Below are 26153 nucleotides of genomic sequence, written 5' to 3'. Positions count from 1 at the left end.
ACTTAGGAACCATGCCTCCCAGGCAAACTTAACAGTGATTAATATGTAAAAAATAATGAGTTTGATTATGAATCTGCCAATTTATGATTGTATTAGGTAGAAAATGCGTGATAAGCACAAATTTTGTTAGTTTTTTTATGTTTTATCGTCAATAGGATTTATGCAATCGAAGACTTTTGATAAAACAAAATGGATTAAAAATCAAGGAAATTAAGACAAAATATTAGTAAAAAGTCCATGCTGAGGGTCGTGGGTTCGAATCCCGCTGGTCGAGGATCTTTTCGTAAAGGAAATTTTCTCGATTTCCAGGGCATAGAGTATCTTCGTACCTGCCACACGATATACACATGCAAAAATGATCAATCGACAAAGAAAGCTCTCAGTTAATAACTGTGGAAGTGCTCATAAGAACACTAATCTGAGAAGCAGGCTTTGTCCCAGTTGGGACGTAACGCCAGAAAGAAGAAGAAGATTAGTAAAAAGTGCGATGTCAATATTTTTTGTACTCTTAAGTACTCTTTTACAGAGTTGAAAAAAATGTACTCTTTCCGGTGAGTTCAAATATGGTAACCCTACCAAGAACTCCTCCGGTGACTTTCTCCAGCATACCTTCAAGGGCTTTTATTTAGAAATTCCTTCGGCATTCTCTCCAGAAATTCCTCCGCCGATTTCCTCCGGGAATTTCAAAGATTTATTCGAAGATGTCACCCAAGAACTCCTCCGTGTATTTTATCCATGAATTCCTCAGGGGAATTCCAATAGCAATACCTCCTGGGATTTCGTTCAGAATTCCGCCTGGATTTTTTTTGGAGCTCCACTGCGAATGCCTCAAAATTCTTCCGGGAATTTCTTTGGAGTTCATCCAGCTACTCCTTTGAAATTCCTTAGGAGCTCCACCGGAAATTCCTAAGAAGTTCCTTCCAAAATTAAAGTGGAGTTCCTCCAGGAATTCCACCATACTTCAATCAGGAATTTCTCTGTGAGTTGCTCCAATAATCCCACTGGCAGCTCCACCAAGAATTCTACCGAAGTTCGTGCTGGTATTCCGCTAGTTGTTTCTACAGGAATACTTCTAGGAATTTTCCAGAATCTCTCCGGGAGTTCTTCCATAAATTTCTCTAGGAGATACTCCAAAATTGTTTGAGGCTTCCGTTCCCAGGAGTTCCTCAAAAAATGTTATCGGGAGTTCCATCAAGAATTCCTAAGTTCGTCTCCTAGGTCATAGTTCATCCGGAAACGATAAGTTCCACCAGGAGTTCCAATATACAAAACGTCAATAATTCCTTAGTCCGCCTGAAATTTCAGGATGAATGAACTCTGCCAGGAACTCCTTTGTAAATTTCGCGCATTCCTCCGGTGGTTACGTAATTTCTACGGAAATTCCTCCAGGGATTCAGCTTGAATTTTGCTTTTTCCAAGCATCACCAACATGTTTGTTTTTTGATCACTTTGAAATTGACCAGAAAAAATACAACACCGGTGCATCCGCGGGCGGTTTGTTTTATTTTTACTGGTCCAAATAATTTTGACATATTTGGAGTAAATTTGGACCAAAAAATTGACCGCCGTTTATGTTGCCCTTAAGTTACCATGATAATTGAAAAGTTTAAAGTGGAAGACATTGGAAGACATTTTCCGTGCAATTGGAAGACATTGGAAAAAATCACCTGGCATCCCTGACGGCGGCTCTAAACCGCCGTTCTTCAAATCGTCGTCCAAATCGTCGGTCGATGAAAGAGAGAGATGTGTTAGAAATCGATTGACACTCTGACATTTTTTTATACTCCGTTGTCGTTGGTGCACCACGTACGTGAGATTGCCTTTTCACTACCACATTTTTTGTGTGATTTGTTTTGATTCCTTTTGACAATTATTTTATGTTGCTTATGCTACGAGCTGGAGGGAAGAATATTTGGTGGGGCGTTTTGATGCATATTTGGAACATTTGATTTTGGTAAAGTTTTCAATTACTTTGATTTCAATCAAATATTTAGAAATGTGTTAGAAACTGAACTTCAATATAATGATCATATCTATAGAATCGTCTTTGGGCTTATTCACAAATTTCATAAAGCTTTAGGGGGTGGGTGGGTGTCCTCATGGTGTTACGGTTCATACAAAATTTGTTGGATTTTCATACAAAAAGCGTTATAAGGGGGTGGGTGGGTATGAAAAATGGATATTTTTGACCTTGGATGAGCCCTTTGCCAAGATGTTTTATGTTTATCGTGAGTAACTGCATTGAGTTAGAGGATATTCATACCACCTGAATGTATTGGAGTGCCCCTTGAAATTTATCGCTGATTTCGAACCAGCTTAAGCAATGTCCCTTGAAAATCCATCTTCCAAGAAAACTCACAATATTCTAATATAAAACAGACGATAAAAACTAATAAGAAGTATGAGCTATATTTTTTTGTATTGTGTTAACTTGGATGATTTTTTATTTCAAAAAAGAGAGAATTTCCGTTTAGCAATTGGCTTCCCATTAATGGTCATCTGAAATGTTTACAATTTGAACGAGGGGGATTGTTTCATGGTGCTCTCTGGTTGTTGGCGTGAAGGAAGAGCTGGTTACCCTAGAAGAGGCCATACATTGTTTGGCCAGTAGAATAACGGAATGTAAAGTTGTCGTTGAATGAGATAGAGGGAATTTAAAAGCAGTTTATAAAAATAAAGGTTTGAAACCAATTAAAGGGGCGTATAGAAGCACTGATAATTGTAAGTAAGAATATTGTTAAAATATTGATAATTTAACGAATAAATATTTGCAGTTCAAACTGATCATCGAAATTTAATGTGTTTTGATCTGCTCTGAAATACGGTGCACTGCTTGTGGTTGAACCACAGACAAACAGACGTCACACTCTCATCGCTGTCCATCGACCAACTTTTTAACGATCGATTCGAATATCTGGTAAGTGGTCAATCGACCACCCGCAGCGCTCGCATCTTTTTTGTTCGTGTTTGACGTTTACACACTACCGCCACCTGTTGGTCCATCGGCCAACTACAGTGTTTTTAGCATTTTTTTTTTGGCGTACATGTTTTCGCGACTATGATTCCCAAGAAACAATTATTGTTGGATGAGATGTTTCTTGAAATTGCATAATTAAACTATATGTTTATTTAAAATTGATTTGTTTGAGTCGAAACAATTGTTCAACTCCTGTTCACCCAGAAATGGAGAACCTATTCAACAACTGAGGTTCTAAAAGCGTGATACATAAACGTCTGTTCGATCGCATGCACTCAGATGTTCTACATTATAAACACCATGAAAAAACAACATACACTTTTATTAAACACTTAAACCCCTAAGCTGTATTTCAAAAGTCTAAAAGTGACAGTTCAACGTTTCATAAACAATAGTGTAAGACATATCGATGTCTAATTGTTGAAGAGAAGTGGAAAAAAACATTAAACGTAATAGTTACTAAGATTATCAATAATAAGCATAATACAACTTTAATTCCACGCTTCTTCCACCTTAGTACATACAAAACATGCCGAACAACATCGTTCCGTGATTGTTATTCGCCTATGGTAAATATAGAGTTGAACAGACAGAATTGAATAAAGGTGATAATAAGGTTGCTTAAACATTCAAATAAATAAACAAAGAGGAACAAAAACACAAATTAATTTTAAGCGTTTTCATCTCAGTGTTATGTTTATAATAACAGATCGTATTTTGGAGTCATCTGAAAAGCTATTATTTTTATTGATTATCACTAGATACATTTTCTCGACGAGGCTCGATCTCCGGATCCTTTAATTGGCAGCTGTCTACATCCACACTGTTCTATCCATGGTTGTAAGTTTCTGCAGTATTATAGGCGTACTTAAAGAATAGATATATAAACGAAACACTTGCTGAATTACCGTTTTTTAAATGGTATACAAACATTTTTATCCTTGTTGTTTATTAGTGCTTATACAAAACCATCAACGCAACGTTGTTTCCCGTTTGATCATTTATAAACGTATATGTTTGCTATAAGCGCTACTAATGTTCAATAAAAATCGATTAAATACTTCTAAAACAAACTGGTAACACTGACTTTCTGTTCATGGTGTCTGAATGTCAAACCAAAACAACAACAGTTCTGTCGATCTCTTTTTCCGTATTAGTTTTTTTTTATTGTGAAAAATGGGTAAAGGTATGTATTACAATTCTAGGATTCATTCTAAACTTGAAGAATATAATATATTGCATGCTCTTACAGACTATTTCGTGGTGGTACAAACAATAGAGGCTGGTAAGCCAGTGTTGACAGTGGTCCCACACAAATGGGTGAATGGGAATACTCTCTTATGGCCCCCCAAGCAGGCAAATGAACTACGGAAGAATGCTGCATCGTTGCCCATGTCCTCCTGGAGTAAAATGTCCTGTTCAGTGAAACGTAAATATATTCCAACATTCGCGGATGCTGAACAAGAGGCTGACGAACTTTCGGGCCTATCCACCGACGCTTCAGATTTTGCTCCAAGGCGCAAGAAGAAGTTCAAGAAACCGGCATTCAACAAGGAGATTGATTTAAACCATCTGGTAACTGGTCAAGGTAAGCACCATTTGAATATAAAGAAAACATTAGCTCTTATGTGTGATTTTTTAGCACAAATAACGCCAGTGAGTCCTCCAGCCGTGCCGGTAACCAGCCAGCCAGTACAGGTGACTAGCCAGCCGGTTGAAAACATTTATTATGAACCGGATTTGAATGAACTGCTGGCAAATTCGCAAGGAATCGCATTGGACTTCCCTTCAACTGTTGCAGCCCAAATACCCACAACTCCAACAATCCCGGTGGAAGCTATGCTTTCGGAAGGATACGTTGTCAATGTTGAACAGGTATGGATCTCAACGTACTAAAAATATCTTTAGTTTTGCAATTGATTACGATAGGATAAACTCGCTAGGAAACGTTCAAAAATTACGTCCGCCAATTGGGGGAGGGAGGGGTCTTAGAAAGTGTGACAGCGCGTGTATTAGGTATAGAAAAAAGCGTGACAGAGGGGGAGGGATGGATCTCCAAATCCTGAAAAACAATGAACGTAATTTTTGAATTTTCCCTAAATCAAATTGAATTGTACTGATATTTTCCTATTTTTCAGCCGGATGCGGATAGAATTATTAAACAAATTTCTGATAAGATCGAGATGGTAGCTGAAAAAGTGGTTGACGAGGTAACTGTAACAGTCCTCAACTCTCTGGAGACAATAGGTCGTATGAATAAACTGAGCAAAAGCTTTTACTTTACTCAAATCCACCTGTCAGATAATTTTCCTGAGCATTTACTCAAGTTGATATGATAAAACTGAGTACTTGAGCATTTACTTTTCGAACATCCATATTCGTATGAATAAAGCGGTAAAAGCTAAGTAAATGCTCAGAAAATCCTGAGTCACCTACTGACCATGCTCAGTTGAAAACTTCAATCGTGAAAGTTTAATTAAAAATTACAAAAACGGATGCACTCGGATACTGAATCAAAAATGTTTTCACTAATTCATGGGGAGCAAAGGGGGGGTGTCGAAAACAGTATTTTTTGAGAAGTGTGATCGAGGGTGGAGGTGAGGAAGTGTCGAAAATATTAATTTTTGCATGATGTAGTTAGGGCCCATTTTCATATTTCGTAACGCTGTAGGGGATGGTTGAGTGTCGTTAGGGGGTGTTCATAAACCACGTGATATTTTTTCCGATTTCAAGAGCCAACCTCCCACCCCTCCTCGTGGTCTTTTTTCCATTCACACATTTTAAAATTTGTATGGCCCATCATGGTTTTTGGGCAAAACGCGCATCCCTTCTTATATAACCACGCTACAAACAACGCTTTAGAGCCCGTCCATTAATTCCATAAAGGTTTATGGAATGAGGAAGAGTTTAAGATTTCTCATACATACATACATACACAATATTTTCAATTTTCAGGAATTGTCAAAATTGTCTTCCGTAATTAATGGACGGCCCCTTATGATATTACAGCTCATACGAAATTTGGAGAATTTTAATACAAAATGCATTACAAGGGATTGGGCGGGTGTTATAAATTTTGTGAATGAATCCTTATTGGATGCTCCATAAGATCATTCTCTTCAATAAAGAGTCTTTATTATGGATTAAACTTCGCCCAGAATTTTGTTCAGATCTAGGCATGGCCGAAGAAATTTTGCGAATGATTGCTTTAAGGAATTTAAGAGGGATTTTTTCTACAAATTCCTTTTGAGATTCTTAAACATTTTTTCAGGAATAGATTCAATTTCAGTTCCCCTTCAAAAATTCTTCCATAGATTTCTTAACATGTTTCATCACATAGGTATATTTCTTAAAAATCACAAGAAATTATTTAATAAAATCATCTCAGATCTCTAACAACGATTATTCCACAGATTAAACCATAAATCTTTCTAAGAATGATTTGACAGTTTTCATGTACCTTTTCACCTCTGCATTCCACTAATCATAGCACATACATATATGTAAAACAAATCTTTCAACCATTTCGTCCTGAATCCCTTCAAGAAATTTCTCCACGAGTTTTTGTTTTCTTAGACTCCTTCCAATAATGATTGTTCATAGGAAATTTATTTTTGTTCATATGTGGGTCCGATATGAATTTTCCCAAAGTTTTGTTTCCTGGGGAATTTATCTAAGAATTCATATTGAAATGCATTCAGGAATTATCTATAAAAATCTTTCCAATCAATAATACCACCTCCAAGGTTGAACAAACACCTAAAAGAAAACAGCATTTCAGATAAGCTACTTGAATTCTTCTATGTATTCTCAAAAAATATTGAAGAAATTCAATAGATTCTCAATTTTTTACATTCTATCGATACTCTGGATTCTAAAAGACATTTTTTGAGTAACTATTTCGAAAATGTTAAAGGAATTTTTGACGTTATGGGTGATCAAAGTATTTTGGACAGACAGTTACGCTTATATAATTTGGCCATTAACGGAAAAATCAAATGGAAGTGGCCAAATTATATACGCATAACGCACAAAATACATTAAACACGCTTTATCAGGTAAGTTTAGAAAGAATTACAGAAACATACTTTAGGTTTATTTTATGTTTTATTTATTAGCAGAACTTTATGAAACATCCCTAGTACAATCTTCAAAAATTATGAGGAATTTCTTGAAAGTGTTGTTGAAAATAAAAAAAAAATAGATCTATCTACCGTTTTGCTTTATATTATGGACACTGGACAATGGAATATAACTTATCAAAAAATCAAATAGAAAAAAAAAATCATTTTGTAGGATCCGCATCCTCACTTTGGTTTATATTCCAGACATCGCGATTCGAATTTCGGATTAATTAAAATAGTTTATACAAGATATAATTGTAATTAAATCAAACTTCGAAAGTGGAAACTTTTCTACGGGAAGTATTAAAACATTTCGTGTAAAATGTTCCCTAAACAAAGTAGAGTGTTCGGAATTTGAAGCTGTCTGTAATTCAAATTAGAACGGTAAAAGAAAGCTTTTGAAAAAAAAACTTGCTTGGACAAACGCTAGAAAAAAAATCGCGGAGGAAAAAACTTTCTGGAGCAACCCATTGAGGTATTCTTAAAAGCATAGCAAGGATCATTATTATATAATTATAAAACTGAGGTTATACCATCAAAGGAGCTTCTTTAGAAATCCTTCAACAAATTTTAGTATTCTTTTTTCTTCAGTGGAAAATATCTAAAAATATCAATGCTCAAATTTCCTGAAAATTTCCTAAGAGTAATCGCTTCATGAGCTCTGGAATTATTCCCTCGAAAATGATTAAGGTGCGTTAAGTGGATTTTTTAAATTAATATTTACAAAATTAATATAGATTTTAAAGAATGCTGGAAACAATCAATGACATAAATTTAGCGTATATTAGGGCATTTATTTTATTTTTAAATTCTTAGAGCTGCTGGATGTACTTTCTGAGAAATTTCTCTTCAAATATTTATTATGTGCGCCGACTATCTTAAAAAACGCTTGTAGATCGCCGCAGGTACTTCAAATCGTTTCGATGTCTTCTGCGCGATCATGCCTTGGAAAATTAGGAATAATCGCGCAGAAGACTCCAAAACAATAAGTACCTGCGGCGATCTACAAGCATTTTAAGAAGTTTTCAAGATCGCCGTCAAGATAAATAATCGCGCAATGCACAGTATAACAATTTCGATGATAGTAAATCATCGAGCTGTTTTCTGGAATACCTATAAGTATATAAAAACGGATATCATATACCTTCTTCTTCTCCTCTTCTTCTTGACATTACGTCCTCACCGGGAAAGGTCCTGGACCGACCGAGAATCAAACCCAGACACCTTCAGCATGGCTTTGCTTAGTGGCCACGGACTCTAACCACTCGGCTAAGGAAGGCCCCATCATATACCTATAATATTATTAAAAAAAAACCTCGAATTTATAAAGAGAATCTCTAGAAGAACTACCTTAAAGATTAGTGGACGATTCCTTCAAAGAATTCCGTCTCTTTTTAGAAAACTTGGACAAAGAGTTACTTGTGAAGTGCTATGATTCACTTTGGTATGTATTTTCCACATGAATTATCTTGAACTTTACAATGAGAAGCACTCTCATTGTTAATTGTGGACAATATGAGCGCTGTAGTTTTTTTTTTTAATAAAAAAAAATCCTACCGAAGTGAACCAAATAACTAGAAGCTTTAGCTGAAAAAATGTCTTATAAATCTAAGTATTTCTTCAATTAATTTTCGCAAAATCGGCCGTCCGGTGATTGTTTTGGCAGAAACCATTTTTAAGAAACTCCAAGAATTCTCAGAGAAGTTTCTTTTGACAAAATTATTTCATCAATATGACTTCCTAAGAGAACTAAGCGGCAAACTCACCAAGGTCTATAAGCCACCTAAATAAAATAAATAAGAATAAAAATAATACGTGTTAAGAAAATCACCTATCTTAAGTTCGTACCACAATTTATTCAATTATATTTAGTAACGGCCTAGAGTGGCAGTAGCATATTCCAACCGACATGTTCACTCATCACACTGGAGCGGTTAACTTCGATGTCGCCGCCTTGTTCCGTGCCTTCTTCACCGGTCGCCTGTGGTGGTATGTTGGACCCATTTATGGCAACCGAATTGACCGCTAGTTTGGCAACTTGCCGTTGAGTGTGCGAAAAGTCTATTTAACAAATAGAAACAAATAGAGTTTTCTTCAACAATTGCAGCTGGTTTGGATTGTGACGACGGAGCTACTGTTTTTCAACGCTTGTAATCGACTCGCAGGGACTCCGATGGTCCTTTGGTGCATATATTTATGTTTGTTCTTGGGCACCGATTCCGGGCACCTGTTGTTTCGATAACTGCCTGTCCACCGATGAGGGCTAATTGGGAGGAACACAAATAACTAAATTGCTAGATAACACAAGTGCAAAACACTTACCGTTACGGACGGACGAATTACCACCACGCGTGTACGTACACTGCAGCAGAATCATAACTTGGGGGTTCTGTGTATATACCGTTCCTTGGAACATGATGGTTGAGTTTCTCCGGGCAGCAAACAGAAAAAAATCGGCAAAAAAAAACTATCTATCTAGCACCACGGGCATTTTATTTCCTCTCAAAACTCTGATAGTCAAAACATAAACAACATTTTTGACAGAGTAAAAGCTAAGTTCGAAATTCGAACTTACTCTGAGTAAAGTATGGTTTTATTCTGAGACGAGACTCGCGAAGACGGTCTTCTTTTTCTGTGATTGCTGAGTTTTTTTCTTATTCCACTTTGTGTTTATACCAATTATGCGCATGCTGTTCAAATCCTCACATGAACCTCTCAGCAAAATATGATTGAATTTGCAACACATCGAATCATAAATAGCCGTTTGAGTGAAATTTCATGCCAGCAGACGTACCAGACATTTGAAATAATTAATCTTCTGCTTAGATTTATCATCAACTTTGGAAAAAACTGCTCCGCCGACTGAGGGTTTTAATAACAGTTTACTTGGAACACAATACTTTTCACTTTTTCAGCCATAAAAACGGTGGGCTGCATTTGACGTTTCGTGAGAGGGGAATCTGGGCTGCATATGACGTTGATATTTTTCCTCTTCGCGAGTCTCTCTCAGGTTTTATTCATACCGTTTTGAGTAAATGCTCAAAGACTTTACTTTGCTCGAATCAGCTTGAGCATGAGCAAATGCTCGGTTTTATTCATATCACCTAATGTTGGCGAAAACAGCAGCAAAGATCGAAATGCAAATAGATACTGCAATTCGCCAAAAGATGTGCGACCCATATTCTGAGGCATCATCATCCTTCCAATTTTGCCCGGTGACGACTACGGATGGAATAGACGCATTGGAAGAAAATCTCAATAATGAATCGTTTGCCAAGCAGTTGGTAGGTGTTAATTATTTGATTTAATATATGGATTTTTAATATTGACGAATCTTGTACTTCATTCTCAAACTTATTTTTAGTTCGCTCAAATGAAAAGGATTATTGGACACACCGGCGATGCCTGTAACGGATTGAATATTGCGTATGGATTGATTGACCACTTTTTCGACAGGAAGTTGATGCTATTTTGCTCTTGGACGGGTGAAAGCAGAGGAGATAGCGTCAAATATCCTATGAGGAAATGTGTCAATATTCTTGACATTTTCTTCAAACTTATCCGTAGTGTGAATAGCACATTCTCACGTACATTGCTTGAAGATTTCTTCAAGAGGATCACAAGAAACTCAAAAAAGAGAAGCGAATCAAAAGGCAAGCGACAATCCACAATTCACCGAAGGGCGAAGACAAAAAAGGAGAACAAAGGAAGCAATTCCGGTGAGTAAATCTATAACATATATAAAAATTTTGGCATGGCACAGACAAATAGACGTCAGATTATTTTTTGATTTCCTTTTTGTGTTACTTTAGTTTGTCTGTGTCAAAATTTTGAAACGTGGTAGATTACAAATGAACTACATATTAGCACTGTTAGGGCAAATGTACCACCACATAAGGCCAAACAGCTAAAATGTTCTTCTACAATAGCAGGGCTGATAGCAGGTCTCTGTTAAGAAATTTGGTCTCTATTCAATGCATCGTAAAAAATTATATAACCAATAGTGCTATTACCGATTAAGTTTAAGTGTTTTTTTAATATTATTTCAATACAATACAAGTTTGATATCCTCAGATTACTCATGCTGTTGTTCCATACAGAGAATTTCAGCTTTATGTTGTAAGAATTACCATTATGTTATAATTCAACAATAAAATATACTTTGTCAACTCACTCTTAGACTTCAAAAAGTCAATTGAATTACACTAATTAGGGATATTCAGAATATACTTATGAATTATTAACTAATAAAATACGAAATTTAAATATAAATTTTATTATAATGGTAATAGTTAATAATTTAAACAAAAAGTTAGGTAAAGTTTGGATTGGTTTTAGTTTACTTGATATCTTTAGTCCCTTTTTGTTTTGTTTTCGGTTCCTGTTTCGCCCCTTTTTCAGGTAAGAGATCTCTAAAGTTCCTTTTTTTAAGTTAGTCGCTACCAGCCCTGTCATAGACATACTGAAATGATTTCATTGCAACAAAATGTGTTTGGGTGCACCATGATTACCGAGAATGTTTTAGTAATTTATACAAAAAAGGTAGACAAGTAAACAACAAAGTTCTGTAACTGGACTCGTTTTTAATTTTATGTTCATATTATTTTCAGATTTTGATTGTGCTTTAGGACTATCAAGTGTTTCTGCCACGCCGAATCTACTCCCTGTTGACCAGGATAAACCAGAAACGTCTGGAGTGCACGTCGATGAAAACGAGGACTATGAAACCAATTCAGAACACGAAGAAGAAAATTCGCTAGAAGATTCTGATGACGATTGATATGAGATTTTGATTTTTTTTTTCATGAATGGAGATATAAATTCCGGTTAAGATACGAATACGGTTAAGAATACGGGCGTGCAGAAACAAAATTCAAACGGAAGTAATGTTACCAAACTGGATGGAGAAAATGTTTCAACGTTTTTAATGATGAACTGAAGATGTTGTTTTGTTTTTTTTAAACAATTAGTTAATTAGAGCTAATAACGACCATTCATATTATTTTATTTGGATATCGACGTTTGATAATTAGATACAGATAAGATGCACGAATAATCACAACAATCAATCAGATTCAAATGTATGTAAAAGCGGAATGTAAACATAATTATTAACATTGTAAGGAATTACAACAAACTTGCACAAGATGTCTTCTATACTATAAGCCTTCGACTGTTTCAAATGAGAAATCTGAGCTTCGTAAATGTACAAAAACGACGAGCGAATAGGTAGTTTGAAAAAATCAGTTTGATAAACTAGAGCTTTACCGTGTACTAAAACATTATTGTCAGGATCAGTCGAAGCGTCAACCATTTGAACAATTTCAAATTCCTTTGTTAAAAACCACGAATCTTTAAATACATTATTGATTTCTAACCCTTGACGTACCTCACACTGAACTAAATTGCCTCGTTTTATTATGTTGGGAACAAATCTCGCATTGTTAATGTTGAAAGGAAATCGAGTCTTCTCTAGTATTCTGTTAGCCACTTGTTGTAGACAATTTTTTCCCTGCCTTACATACTTTTTCAATTGAAAGAGATAACTTTCAAAGGGATAGGCTGAAATTGAGCTAAGAGAACCAAATCTTTGAACGTCACCTACAACGTGTTCAAGGTTATGAATATTACTCGTAACAAATTCCTCGCCATATATTTTTATGAAACCTTCAATAAACTTTTCGAAAAGAATTTGCGCAAGGGATAGCCATTTTTTGAAATGCTCTGAAGAGCATATTCTAACCGCAATGAACAACAGCAGAAAATGACTGTACAATTTTTCGTCTATGAAGTCCTTGAGTACCACTATGCTGACATAGTTTAAGAAAGAATGCCATTCTGTCCCCTTCCAGAAGGCCAAACAATCTAACCCTCGCATTTTACGATGTATTTCTTTTGGTAGTTCAACGTTTACAACTGCATCTGATAGTTGTTGTATTTTCAATGCGGATAACTTTCCTTCATATCCTAGGGATCCATCTCTCCATCCTGTTAAAAGCCGTTTCATTACACCTAATTCCAACAAATGGAGTGAATCGGCAACAACAAAATCTTTTACCATGTCGAAATCAGGCAGCTTCAAAATCGGCGAATCTTGACCAGCATGGTGCTTACCATAGTCCTTCTGACGAAATTTAAGATCTGTTCGCAATGGACAATGAAGCGTGGGAAACACAACCGTCTTGGACACGTGCGAATACTCTCCATTAATGGTACATTTCAAACAACCATTTTTTCCGTTAAAGTTGACTACACCTATAAAACATAAAATATATAATCAATAAAAGAAACAGGTTTTCTTTATAGTTAAATATACTTTTAACGAAAGCACGTGCCGGAGAGTCGCAAATAATGCAACGTATTTTAATCTTTATGAAGTGACCCTTAATGTAATAACCATTTTCAAGCAATGGTATTACTTCATTCACAAATGGTGCTAGATACTCATTGATGTCAGCTGGTTTTGTTTTACCCAAAAAGATTCCAATAGGCAACGGTGGTAACTCTTTCATTTCATGGACGTTACATAGTATGGGCCAAAGTTGAAATTTAGAGCTTTTATGTATCGGCAGGCCATCTATGTTGATGTTAATGCTTATACATATATCACATGATACATTTTCAAACCACTTTTCAAGGCAAGCTGCTAGTCCATGGTGCCAGTATTTACCACCTGAAATCCCATAGCATAGTTGCCCAATATTCTGAGGTGTTTCAAGAAGCGTCCTTGGGTCCGTGGGTAAGCTTATATCGTTGTATTTGTCTTTAAGCAGCCCCAGTAAATCCTTCAACGCGATATGAGTAATGTTGTGACGAAGAGACCACGATCTTATTGCTTCTCGCGAACTTTCGATTGCTGGGTTCGGTGGTTCGCTTTGCGGATCAACCGGGCCATGAAGTTGTTCTAGTGCAATACCGTTTGAACTATCAGCCTGACCGGTTTGTAAAACATGGACTTGGTCGTTTTTTTCAGGAACAAACCTTCCTGATACTGTATTATGCGGAACCGATGTTGAGTTGATAACGGGGGACGAATTATGAACATTTATGGATTCTGAGCCAACGGGTTGATGTCCATCTGTAACATCCACATTTTATTTTGAATATATCATTGTAATATATTAAAAGGATATATAGAGTAAAGAACTGTTTGGGCACTTTCATGTTTCACTTTGGTATGGGGGGTTTCTCTCGGCCGAATTGTTTGAAATTTTGTAATAAGAGGCATTTCAATAAAATGCGCATCATGGCCAAATATGAGCTCAGTGGCTTTCCGAAATTCCCCTTTCCGAAGCGAAATAAAAGCACCAAGAACAGAATCCGGCTCTCTACCTTCTGTAAAGTTTGTTATTTTTCGTACGGCTGCAACAGCGATCGAATTTCTTGCTGTATTTCGATTCACGCGCAGGGTCTTAAACATAAGCCGATATTTTTCACGAATTAACTTCAATTTACGATGATATGTGCCACTTTTTTTAAACTTTTTGGTAGATCTATCCATATTTACGAAATAACAGAGCGTGACACCATGAACATCAGTAGAACGAGATCAAGAATAAGTTTTGTTTCAATTGTTCTTGTAATGAATCCTTTTTCAAATATAATTCAACAAGGCTGAATAAATAGTTTTACCAACTTTTGCGAAATTCATCGGTTCAGCTTGTAATATTAAGTTGTTTTCTCATATTTCAAGTCATTTGAAAAAAGCTTTAGTTACTACATAGTTAAGCTGCTGCTGTTAACGCATCTTTCATCAACATTGTTTGTTAGTGGTTACAAAATGTTCCAAAGAAATGTTATTTCAAATTTCTATTAGGCATTATGTTTTTTTGTTGAATTACACATTTGCACAAATATTGTTCAACATTATATAAACTATTTTTCCATTGCATGTTTGATTGTCTATAACAACTTCCAACATGGAAGAATCTGCTTTTGTTCAGCTTTTATTTCAGAAGCTGTTAGGCTACCATTATAATATTTTATTCAATTATTAAAAAACTTCAATTCAATAAGTTATAAAAGCAACAACAACTTGATGAACAAAAGCGCTTAGTTTAGTGAGTGAAACATTAAATCAATACTTAATTCAACTCATAATCTTATTCAACTACTAGCGCTTTTGTTCAATGTTTATGCGATAGGTAAGTTTATTTATTGCATTGAATTGTTTCTTGGGTTTTGATCGCGATTTGTTCTAAGTGTTACGTCTGTTTCTCTGTGGTTGAACCATCGCAACACTGGTTGAATATTCTTTCCGTTTAGCTTTTCTTGGGGTTTGTTTCGCAACCTTAGAGACACTTTGGGGAGGCCCGTTTCGTGTAGTTTTAGAGAAAGCCCGTTTTCATGTTAGCTAGCCGCACTGAAAGTAATAAGGAATAAGAAATAACATTATCCTGTGCTACAACAACTATCCTTTTCAAAATAAAATAGTTCTGAATGATTTCACACCTATGTCCGAATTAGACATAGGATTAAACTTACCCCAGCACTATCAGTTGGAACAAAGCTTTTATCAGTCAAGAATCCCTAATGGATCATTAAAATAACCAAAACGGCCGCTATGGAAAGCATAGATAGCGCCACCGTAGCCTTGTGTGTTTGACAGAACAGCAATGCTGTCACAATGTTAAATCCCATATACAGAGGCGCCTTTGTTTTGATGCGGTGAGCACTGTCAAAAACTGCATTCAATGATCCATTAAAAATGTCGACGTGACGATGCAACTATTGCAACTGTAAATGAAGACACAATCAGCGTAAGCTCTTTCAACACAATGCTCGTTATGTTTTCATAATAACAACCTTAAGCGAAGTATGCACTTTAAAGCGAAGTATGCACTTCAACAGAAAAGTAATCGCCTATCTCGATGCGTGGGAAATTTCTTGCAAGAAATACTCAAGGAAAGTATTTTTCTTTGATCGCAGTACGCAGTTGAAAAAAAATGTCATTTCAAATGGAGCTCACTGTAGGAAATTTCTTGACCATTTCTTGAGCAGAAATTTTTACTTTTCTTGAGCGGAATAGCATACCTAGCTTAAGGCCGGTTTGCTACTGACAAGAAAAGGAATCGCCTATAATCGCCTACCTCGATGCGTGGAAAATTTCTCCCAAGAAATGGTCAAGAAAATCACTTTTTTCTGATCGCAGTACGAAGTTGAGAAGAAATGTCACTTCAAAGGGGGCTCTCTGTAGGAATTTTCTTGACCCTTTCAGTCAAGAAATTTCTTTACTTTTCTTGAGCGGAACAGCATACTTAGCTTTAAGCCTGATTTGCTGCTGAACAGGAATCGCTAAAGAAATTTCTCGTCGATTCCTTGCAGAAATTTTCTACAGCGACTCCCGTTTGAACTGACATCTCTTTTCAACTGCGTACTGCGATCAGAAAAAAGCGCTTCCTTGATCGATTCCTTGCAGGAATTTCCCATGCATCAAGATAGGCCAAGAAATTACTTGTCAGCAGCGAATCAGGCTTTAACAGAAAAATAATCGCCTATCTCGATGCGTGGGAAATTTCTTGCAAGAAATGCTCAAGAAGAGCATTCTTCTTTGATCCCAGTATTGCGGCGCTTATAATAAATCCACATCCAGCGGCGGCGGTAACGCGCAGAAGATATGCGCGCAATTCAAACGCAACGTCAAAATTCAAGTAGACTTGGATTTTTTCGTTCTTCAAGGACGCAAATGTTTCAAATTTGCTAAATCTGAAACATTTGGTGATTTTCATTATCACTGCGACGGTATATCGACATTTTCAGATAATCGCATTACGTGGTTTTATCTTGCAGAGCACAATACGCAGTTGAGAAGAAATGTAATTTCAAATGGAGCTCACTGTTGGAAATTTCTTGACCAATTCTAATGCACTAATCACTATTATAGAAGAGCGCCATCTACGCATTTTAGCATTGCGTTAACATCAATACACAGACAAACAGACGTAACACTAAGAACAAATCTGGATAAAAATCATAGTCACAAGGACATGTACGCCCAATGCTAAAATCGGTGTGTTTGGCTGATGAGCCAACAGGTAGCGGTAGTGAGCAAACGTCAAACGCGAACATAAACGACGCAAGCGCTGCGGGTGGTGGATTGACCACCTACAATATAATTGAATCGACCGTTAAAAAGGTGGTCGATGGAAAATAATGAGAGTGTGACGTCTGTTTGTCTGTGATCAATACTCAAATTTGACTTGAAAGAACTTTTATTTTGGGTAGTGTGATTTCTCCGTGTAGGTTTATGATTTTTGGTAAAAACAATTTTCTCAGTGTATGGATTACAAGCCGACACACTGTAAGACCAAAGTACCCTTTAAAGGGTAAAAAAATACCCTTTTTGAGAGAAACTAGTTTAACTCATAAAAAGAGTAAAGGGCCTTTACTCATTAAAGAGTAAACGGCTTGTACGTCAAATCAACGAGTAAATTTTACCCTCTATCCAAAATATTTTTTCACGAGAGACAGAGTAAATTTTACTCTTTTTAAGATGAAAATGTAATTTAATTTTTATATTACTGTTCGTAGCATAATCAACAATGAAATCTCGAGAATATAATACATTTTATTCAATATATTTATTACGATGAATTATTATTGCTCCAATGCAGGAGAATGAGCCATCTGACTAATTTGTTGATCTGGAAAATGGGGCCACTGCTACTAGAGGTTTCGGGAATGCGGAATGTACTCAGCAGCAAAATAATCCTGCAAAATATGATAGGATAATAAATAAAACATACAAAAAAGGCAATTTATGTACCTACTTTGAACCTTTCTGCATTTCTTCGAACTTATTGTATTTTTATGAGAACAAAACTTTGTAGTATTTGGGCTGCTGCATAAATCTACCGATTGTTGCCAAGGATTTTTTCACCCATTAAAGGGTAAATAAACGGAATATGTAAAAGGGCACTTAATACCCATTATTGGAAATTGTTAAGTACCCATTATTTTGACAGCTGCATATATCGGCAAAAAATGGGCATTTTTTACTCCTTAAAGGGTAATGCCGAGTTTACAGTGCAGTGCGTTGTACACTGTAAGGTCAAAGTTCCCTTTAAAGAGTAAAGAAGTACCCACTTTGAGATAAACTAGTTTAACTCATAAAAAGAGTAAAGGCCCTGTACCCATTAAAGAGTAAACGGCTTGTACGTCAGATCAACGAGTGAATTTTACCCACTATCCTAAAAACATGATTTGAGGAACAGAGTAAAATTTACTCTTTTTATACATGGGAATTGATTATGATTTGTATGGTATTTTCGTAGAAAAAAAATATAGAAACATCAATTTATTCAATTAAATATTAACAATAAACAATTGTTTTTGGTCTAATGTAAGAGAATCATTTATCATCAGCATTTGGGGTTGCAAGCCTGGAAAATGGGGCTGCTTCTCCGGCAGGCCATTCTTATGCGGGATATACCCGGAATTGAAATGATCCTGTAAAATTTGATTTTTCATCTAGTTAGCGCACACGGCAGGGAAAAGAATTTATTTAGTGCACCTACCTTGACCTTCTAGTGTTTCTGAGCACTTATTTCTTTGTTGTGGAAACAAACTACTGCTGCACAGTCTAATGGGGAATTCCACTATTATTAAATCGCAAGGATTTTTTCACCCATTATAGAGTAAAAGAACGCAACATATAAAAGGGCAAAAATTACCCATTATCTGGAAAAATAAAATACCTCTTTTTTGACGTTTCCATATATCAGAAAATAATGGGTACTTTTCCCACATTAGAGAGTAATGTCGAGTTTACAGTGTACACTGTAAGACCAAAGTACCCTTTAAAGGGTAAAAAAATACCCTTTTTGAGAGAAACTAGTTTAACTCATAAAAAGAGTAAAGGGCCTTTACTCATTAAAGAGTAAACGGCTTGTACGTCAAATCAACGAGTAAATTTTACCCTCTATCCAAAATATTTTTTCACGAGAGACAGAGTAAATTTTACTCTTTTTAAGATGAAAATGTAATTTAATTTTTATATTACTTTTCGTAGCATAATCAACAATGAAATCTCGAGAATATAATACATTTTATTCAATATATTTATTACGATGAATTATTATTGCTCCAATGCAGGAGAATGAGCCATCTGACTAATTTGTTGATCTGGAAAATGGGGCCACTGCTACTAGAGGTTTCGGGAATGCGGAATGTACTCAGCAGCAAAATAATCCTGCAAAATATGATAGGATAATAAATAAAACATACAAAAAAGGCAATTTATGTACCTACTTTGAACCTTTCTGCATTTCTTCGAACTTATTGTATTTTTATGAGAACAAAACTTTGTAGTATTTGGGCTGCTGCATAAATCTACCGATTGTTGCCAAGGATTTTTTCACCCATTAAAGGGTAAATAAACGGAATATGTAAAAGGGCACTTAATACCCATTATTGGAAATTGTTAAGTACCCATTATTTTGACAGCTGCATATATCGGCAAAAAATGGGCATTTTTTACTCCTTAAAGGGTAATGCCGAGTTTACAGTGCAGTGCGTTGTACACTGTAAGGTCAAAGTACCCTTTAAAGAGTAAAGAAGTACCCACTTTGAGAGAAACTAGTTTAACTCATAAAAAGAGTAAAGGCCCTGTACCCATTAAAGAGTAAACGGCTTGTACGTCAGATCAACGAGTGAATTTTACCCACTATCCTAAAAACATGATTTGAGGAACAGAGTAAAATTTACTCTTTTTATACATGGGAATTGATTATGATTTGTATGGTATTTTCGTAGAAAAAAAATATAGAAACATCAATTTATTCAATTAAATATTAACAATAAACAATTGTTTTTGGTCTAATGTAAGAGAATCATTTATCATCAGCATTTGGGGTTGCAAGCCTGGAAAATGGGGCTGCTTCTCCGGCAGGCCATTCTTATGCGGGATATACCCGGAATTGAAATGATCCTGTAAAATTTGATTTTTCATCTAGTTAGCGCACACGGCAGGGAAAAGAATTTATTTAGTGCACCTACCTTGACCTTCTAGTGTTTCTGAGCACTTATTTCTTTGTTGTGGAAACAAACTACTGCTGCACAGTCTAATGGGGAATTCCACTATTATTAAATCGCAAGGATTTTTTCACCCATTATAGAGTAAAAGAACGCAACATATAAAAGGGCAAAAATTACCCATTATCTGGAAAAATAAAATACCTCTTTTTTGACGTTTCCATATATCAGAAAATAATGGGTACTTTTCCCACATTAGAGAGTAATGTCGAGTTTACAGTGTACACTGTAAGACCAAAGTACCCTTTAAAGGGTAAAAAAATACCCTTTTTGAGAGAAACTAGTTTAACTCATAAAAAGAGTAAAGGGCCTTTACTCATTAAAGAGTAAACGGCTTGTACGTCAAATCAACGAGTAAATTTTACCCTCTATCCAAAATATTTTTTCACGAGAGACAGAGTAAATTTTACTCTTTTAAGATGAAAATGTAATTTAATTTTTATATTACTTTTCGTAGCATAATCAACAATGAAATCTCGAGAATATAATACATTTTATTCAATATATTTATTACGATGAATTATTATTGCTCCAATGCAGGAGAATGAGCTATCTGACTAATTTGTTGATCTGGAAAATGGGGCCACTGCTACTAGAGGTTTCGGGAATGCGGAATGTTCTCAGCAGCAAAATAATCCTGCAAAATATGATAGGATAATAAATAAAACATACAAAAAAGGCAATTTGTGTACCTACTTTGAACCTTTCTGCATTTCTTCGAACTTATTGTATTTTTATGAGAACAAAACTTTGTAGTATTTGGGCTGCTGCATAAATCTACCGATTGTTGCCAAGGATTTTTTCACCCATTAAAGGGTAAATAAACGGAATATGTAAAAGGGCACTTAATACCAAGGGTGGAGGGTGGCTGTCAAATGGGAGTAAAATTGAAAAGCCGCCAACCTAAGTCCAGAACCAGTTTTAAGGCTTAACGCGGAAAAGTAAAAAATATTATTCGCGAAATTACAGGTATTCAATGCGTTTGAAAGACATTGTTTGCAAGCAGTTATTTGCTACGTGCTACTGCAGTGCACTGTTGGTAATATAATCAGCAAATTCGACTTAATTCCCAAAATGGATGTTTGCTAGAAAATTGATTACGCCTTCACCATTGTTTGGTCGGAATTGGGTCCCAAAATTTGTAATGAAATCTTGTTTTTATTTAATAACACGAAAAAGCATGTTACTGTAATTACTTAAGCAATTTTTCCCGCTCAAATAATGGCTTTATCATGTTCAAACTTTAATTTAAAAATTTGGTCCATAAATGAACCTTGACACTTTTGATCATGTTTGACGTTCGCTTAGTCGACAAAAACACCACAGGGGTTTTAGTTCGACCACTGGGGTTGTTCCTATCTGACATTTCGTAAGGGACACGGAAAACAAAATAAACCCAAAATTTGAGTTTAAGCCAAAGAATGTGACAAAATCTAATAAAAATGTTTTTGGGCTTAAACCAACGGAAAACATTAGAAAATTGAGTAAACATGTGTTTTTGGCCTAAACTTAAGCGTTTGGCACTAAAATTGGGACAGGGCTTTAGGACCCAATTTTGTATGGTTGTTTACTTTCTAGAACCAGCGACACGTTGGGGTAGCAGTAAAGAGCCGCCAGTTCCACCCTTGCTTAATACCCATTATTGGAAATTGTTAAGTACCCATTATTTTGACAGCTGCATATATCGGCAAAAAATGGGCATTTTTTACTCCTTAAAGGGTAATGCCGAGTTTACAGTGCACTGTAAGACCAAAGTACCCTTTAAAGGGTAAAAAAATACCCTTTTTGAGAGAAACTAGTTTAACTCATAAAAAGAGTAAAGGGCCTTTACTCATTAAAGAGTAAACGGCTTGTACGTCAAATCAACGAGTAAATTTTACCCTCTATCCAAAATATTTTTTCACGAGAGACAGAGTAAATTTTACTCTTTTTAAGATGAAAATGTAATTTAATTTTTATATTACTGTTCGTAGCATAATCAACAATGAAATCTCGAGAATATAATACATTTTATTCAATATATTTATTACGATGAATTATTATTGCTCCAATGCAGGAGAATGAGCCATCTGACTAATTTGTTGATCTGGAAAATGGGGCCACTGCTACTAGAGGTTTCGGGAATGCGGAATGTACTCAGCAGCAAAATAATCCTGCAAAATATGATAGGATAATAAATAAAACATACAAAAAAGGCAATTTATGTACCTACTTTGAACCTTTCTGCATTTCTTCGAACTTATTGTATTTTTATGAGAACAAAACTTTGTAGTATTTGGGCTGCTGCATAAATCTACCGATTGTTGCCAAGGATTTTTTCACCCATTAAAGGGTAATTAAACGGAATATGTAAAAGGGCACTTAATACCCATTATTGGAAATTGTTAAGTACCCATTATTTTGACAGCTGCATATATCGGCAAAAAATGGGCATTTTTTACTCCTTAAAGGGTAATGCCGAGTTTACAGTGTGTACTCGACTCAATTGTACGACCCCTTAGATTTATTATCAATGAGAATATATACTAAGGTGTGGAAGAAGAAGCAAGGGCTATGTATTAGTAAAGAGAGGAAACGTAAACAAAAATAACTACGTCACTAATTTACACGGGTTCTTATGGGAGCTCGTTTGCTTGTAGTCGTGAAACATTTTGCACCGTACATGGATGTCACGCACACTATATGTCTTCTTCCTCACCTCGGTAAAATATATTATATAGGCCTATTCACATGACGTCTCAATTCAGCTGATCGGGAAGCACTTTGACAGTTCTTCTATGAAAATGACAGGCCCGTGTTAGCACCGGTCCTCCACCGATGTAAACAAATGCATAGACGGATCTGTCATATGAAAAGGCCTATTCTCATTGATTTATTATCATTTTCGGACGATTTTGACATTCCGATTTCAATGTTTTGTTTGGGTTTTGCAAGCAGTCGACACATTTTTTCGCGTTTCTCAGCCCGCAATTTAGTTCTAAAGGAAATAAATCATGTTCAAACGTATTCTTTCGGCTTGCGTTAATCACTCTAAACCATCGCTGCTGGTTCGAAACTACGGCAAACACAACAAGAAATTCCTGTACAAGGATGGCGTGAAGGTGAACAACATATTCTACTATCCCCGGTAAGAAATTTATGTTACTGGAACTGAACCGACTTATGTAACTCACTCCTCTTTACCGCGTTTCAGGGAAAACAACGAACATTCTCTGCCGAATACCGGTGAACCGTCGAAACTATTCCGGGTGCGTCGGATTAAACCGGTCAAGGGATGTCCCCACTGGGAGAAGCGAATCTTGAGGGACCTTGGACTTTATGAGGTAAGTCATCTCTGAGACATCCTAGATAACATTTGGGGTGCATTTCTAATATTTTCACTGGTTATTTGAAATGTGCGCACTCAATCTGTTCGGTAAAAATTACTGGGTTTTTGCACTACCGAGAAAGTCAGTAAACTAAGAAATTTTCTCGCATAACTTCTGATCTCGCCCTAAAAGCCATTGGTAACCATGTGTGTAGCTCGTTGTTTCTGAGCATTTGAATGGATTTTATTGCTATTTAACAACGCTATGGGGAAGAAAGGATCATTATCTACCTGCCCGTGATGTTGGTTTGGATGCTTATTCCTTCTTTTGCTCAGAAACAACGAGCCACACAGGTGGCTACCAATGGCTTTTAGGGCGTTATCTCAGAGTATGCGAGGTTTGTTAAAAATCGAAGAACAGGAATTTTCATTTGAAATTTTGCGGTTGGCTATATTTTAATACCAATTACCAATGAAAAATAAAACCTGGCGATATTTGCCATTCAATCATGCATGACGATAATTTACATTTTACTGACTTTTTCGGTAGTTCAAAACCCAGTAAAATTTTACCGACCCCAGTAATCTAATATGAGTGTGTGTTTCTTTGCAGGACTGGTCCTTCTAAAAGGACTTGGTCACTATTAGAGTGCAAGTCTCTAAAAGATGTCTTTTTTTATGGAAACATTTTAAAGGTGTCTAAAATCACTTTTTCTCCTTAAAGTGGATTCTGATGTAAATTCATGCAGCTCTAGAGATTCCTTAAAGACTATTCTTTAATATCTCAAGGATCTCCTTCACATATTCCTTAAGGAAAAATGTCAGGAATTCTTCACTCAGAGACTTCCCAGAGATCCCCCAAGAAATTCCTCCAGATATTTGTCCTTTACTTCCTGTAGTAAGAGCCCGTTAGTAAGTCTCAAGGGATGCTTAGATGAATTCCTTCATAATTTGTGCCAGGAAGTACTTCGGCAGTCCAACGCTACCACCTCCAGTAATTTCTACAAGGATAATTGTAAAAAATTCTCTTAGGAAGCCTTCCAGGTTTTCCTACAGAGATTTTTTTCGAGTAATTGTTTTATTGCTCTCTCATGTTGTTACTAACTCGTTTGGAATCGACCGACAGCTTGCTCACCTGTAGACTGACACGGAATCATGATAACTGCTTGTTGGGGGAGAGAAGCACCAGTTTTGGCTCCAACCAGGTTCCACTTGGCATTAACGTCCTCACAGGGACAAAGCCTGACTCTCAGCTTAGTGTTCTTATGAGCACTTCCACAGTTATTAACTGAGAGCTTTCTTTGTCAAAATTTGCCATTTTCGTATTCGGATATCGCGTGGCAGGTACAATGATACTCCATGCTCAGGAAAGTCAAGAAAATTTCCATTACGAAAAGATCATGGATCGACCGGGAATTGAACCTAGACACCTTCAGCATGACTTTGCTTTGTAGACGCGGATTCTTACCACTCAGCTAAGGAACAAACTGCTCCATCAAGGCCTCCATCGATTATTTCAAGAAATCTAGAACACTGAAACAAGCGTTGCAGTAATGAGAACCATGAACGTGTTTTTAAATTTACTATTCCAACCACGATTGAGCTATCATGAACGCTTTTTATTTGCGTTATGTTCCCTCTCAATCCAACCGCGTCGATAGCCGAGCGGCTAGCGTTCGCGCTTGACAATCGCCAGATCCTCGGTTCGATTCTGGTATGCTGCAAGTTTTTAACCATGATATAGTAATTTTTACTACACAAATGGTAAAATTGAATGCACAAAATATTCTAAATAAATGCGAATTTAGTCTGCACAAATCAAGTGGCGTTGTGTATTTAATTTAACCCTCTGATATAGTATTTTCAACCGCAACGTTGTTCTCAGTGTAGAAACTCTTCAATGAATTGCCCATGAAATTTCCAGAAATCCTCTCCTGGGCTCCCTTGTGGATTTCTCCGGCGTTTTTTCCAGATATTTTTCGAGTAATTCGTCCAGTTGATTATCCGAGAAATCCTCCAGAAATTCCACTGGGTATTTATCCAAAAATTTTTGGGGGAATCATTCAGCAATTCTCCGATGAATAATAATTCTCCAGAGATAATCCATCATGAATTTCTCTAAGTATCTCTTCAGAGATTACGGAGTTTCCAAAAGATTCCTGAAAATTAGGGTTCCTCTAAAATATCTTTCAATGTACCATAGGGTAAGTGGGTTATGAAAATCGTATAGTATATAAGCGATATGCTGAAATTGATTTTTATGTAAACTTAAATAAAACAATACAGAAAAAGGTGTTTTGAAAACCCCTGGCCACGATCACAGGGTTTGACGGTGCCAAAGTAGAAGGTGCACCATAATAATACCCGCCTGTGAAACATATCACCTTCCCAATACTTTGGCACACCTCTAACGGTTCATGATTTATCATGAAACGGCTGCATTCAGGCGGAGGATCTGTTAATATGTTTCGGCATATTATCAGGTCCTCTTTGAACGGGTCCCTCCAGGGCCAGGCCTCATTAGTTAAATGATGATGATGATGGTCCCGCCACATACCCCTACAAAGGTTTGAGCTAGACGATATATCTTTAAGATAATTATTATGATCAATTTAATCAGATATTGCAAAACGAAACGGTCTGATTATTTTTGACAGATATAAATAACATAGAAATTTTCATACTATACAGCAACAAAGAAATTTTGTAAACA

At 36.2% G+C, this 26153-nt stretch overlaps 2 protein-coding genes and 1 long non-coding RNA gene across 9 annotated transcripts in view; 2 read left to right on the top strand and 1 right to left on the bottom strand.

Moving 5' to 3' along the window:
- The first annotated feature begins 3448 nt into the window (after positions 1-3448).
- Positions 3449-12506, top strand: LOC110677976. Of its 7 annotated transcripts, XR_002501356.1 has the most exons (6): positions 3449-4163; positions 4230-4565; positions 4620-4852; positions 5116-5187; positions 10225-10385; positions 10466-12501. XR_002501356.1 is itself a non-coding variant. In XM_021850175.1 (5 exons), exons 1-5 carry the CDS (start codon positions 4154-4156, stop codon positions 10246-10248), a joined length of 675 nt encoding a protein of 224 aa, XP_021705867.1. In that variant the 5' UTR covers positions 3449-4153; the 3' UTR covers positions 10249-12501. The 7 variants fall into 7 exon arrangements, 6 of the variants coding, with proteins under 6 accessions (XP_021705867.1, XP_021705869.1, XP_021705864.1 ...); XM_021850175.1 differs by having other exon boundaries at positions 10225-12501; XM_021850177.1 differs by lacking the exon at positions 10225-10385 and having other exon boundaries at positions 3450-4163; positions 11712-12506.
- On the bottom strand, positions 8938-9561 carry LOC110677977. Its single transcript, XR_002501357.1, has 2 exons — positions 9424-9561; positions 8938-9364 (listed from the first exon to the last, which is right to left on the bottom strand). It is a non-coding gene; the product is annotated as an uncharacterized LOC110677977 (long non-coding RNA).
- Positions 12507-23003: 10497 nt separating the features above from the next.
- The window catches only part of LOC5564784 (39S ribosomal protein L30, mitochondrial), a 29493-nt gene continuing 26343 nt past the window's right edge, over positions 23004-26153 (top strand). Inside the window, exons 1-2 of the mRNA XM_001649064.2 lie at positions 23004-23260; positions 23327-23456. Coding sequence (XP_001649114.1) covers positions 23127-23260; positions 23327-23456 — 264 coding nt within the window. The 5' untranslated portion in view covers positions 23004-23126. The remainder of the gene's footprint in view (positions 23261-23326; positions 23457-26153) is intronic.

Source organism: Aedes aegypti, chromosome 3 (genome assembly GCF_002204515.2).
Source record: "Aedes aegypti strain LVP_AGWG chromosome 3, AaegL5.0 Primary Assembly, whole genome shotgun sequence".
NCBI lineage: Eukaryota > Metazoa > Arthropoda > Insecta > Diptera > Culicidae > Aedes > Aedes aegypti.
The sequence above is the reverse complement of the archived record's forward strand: the minus strand, read 5'-3'. Positions and strand labels throughout refer to the sequence as shown.

Excerpts from the sequence above, each read along its gene's own strand:
- LOC110677976 (XM_021850172.1), top strand. Across the intron at positions 4,566-4,619 it reads CCATCTGGTAACTGGTCAAG|CACAAATAACGCCAGTGAGT; the intron begins GTAAGCACCATT and ends GTGATTTTTTAG. Across the intron at positions 4,853-5,115 it reads ACGTTGTCAATGTTGAACAG|CCGGATGCGGATAGAATTAT; the intron begins GTATGGATCTCA and ends CCTATTTTTCAG.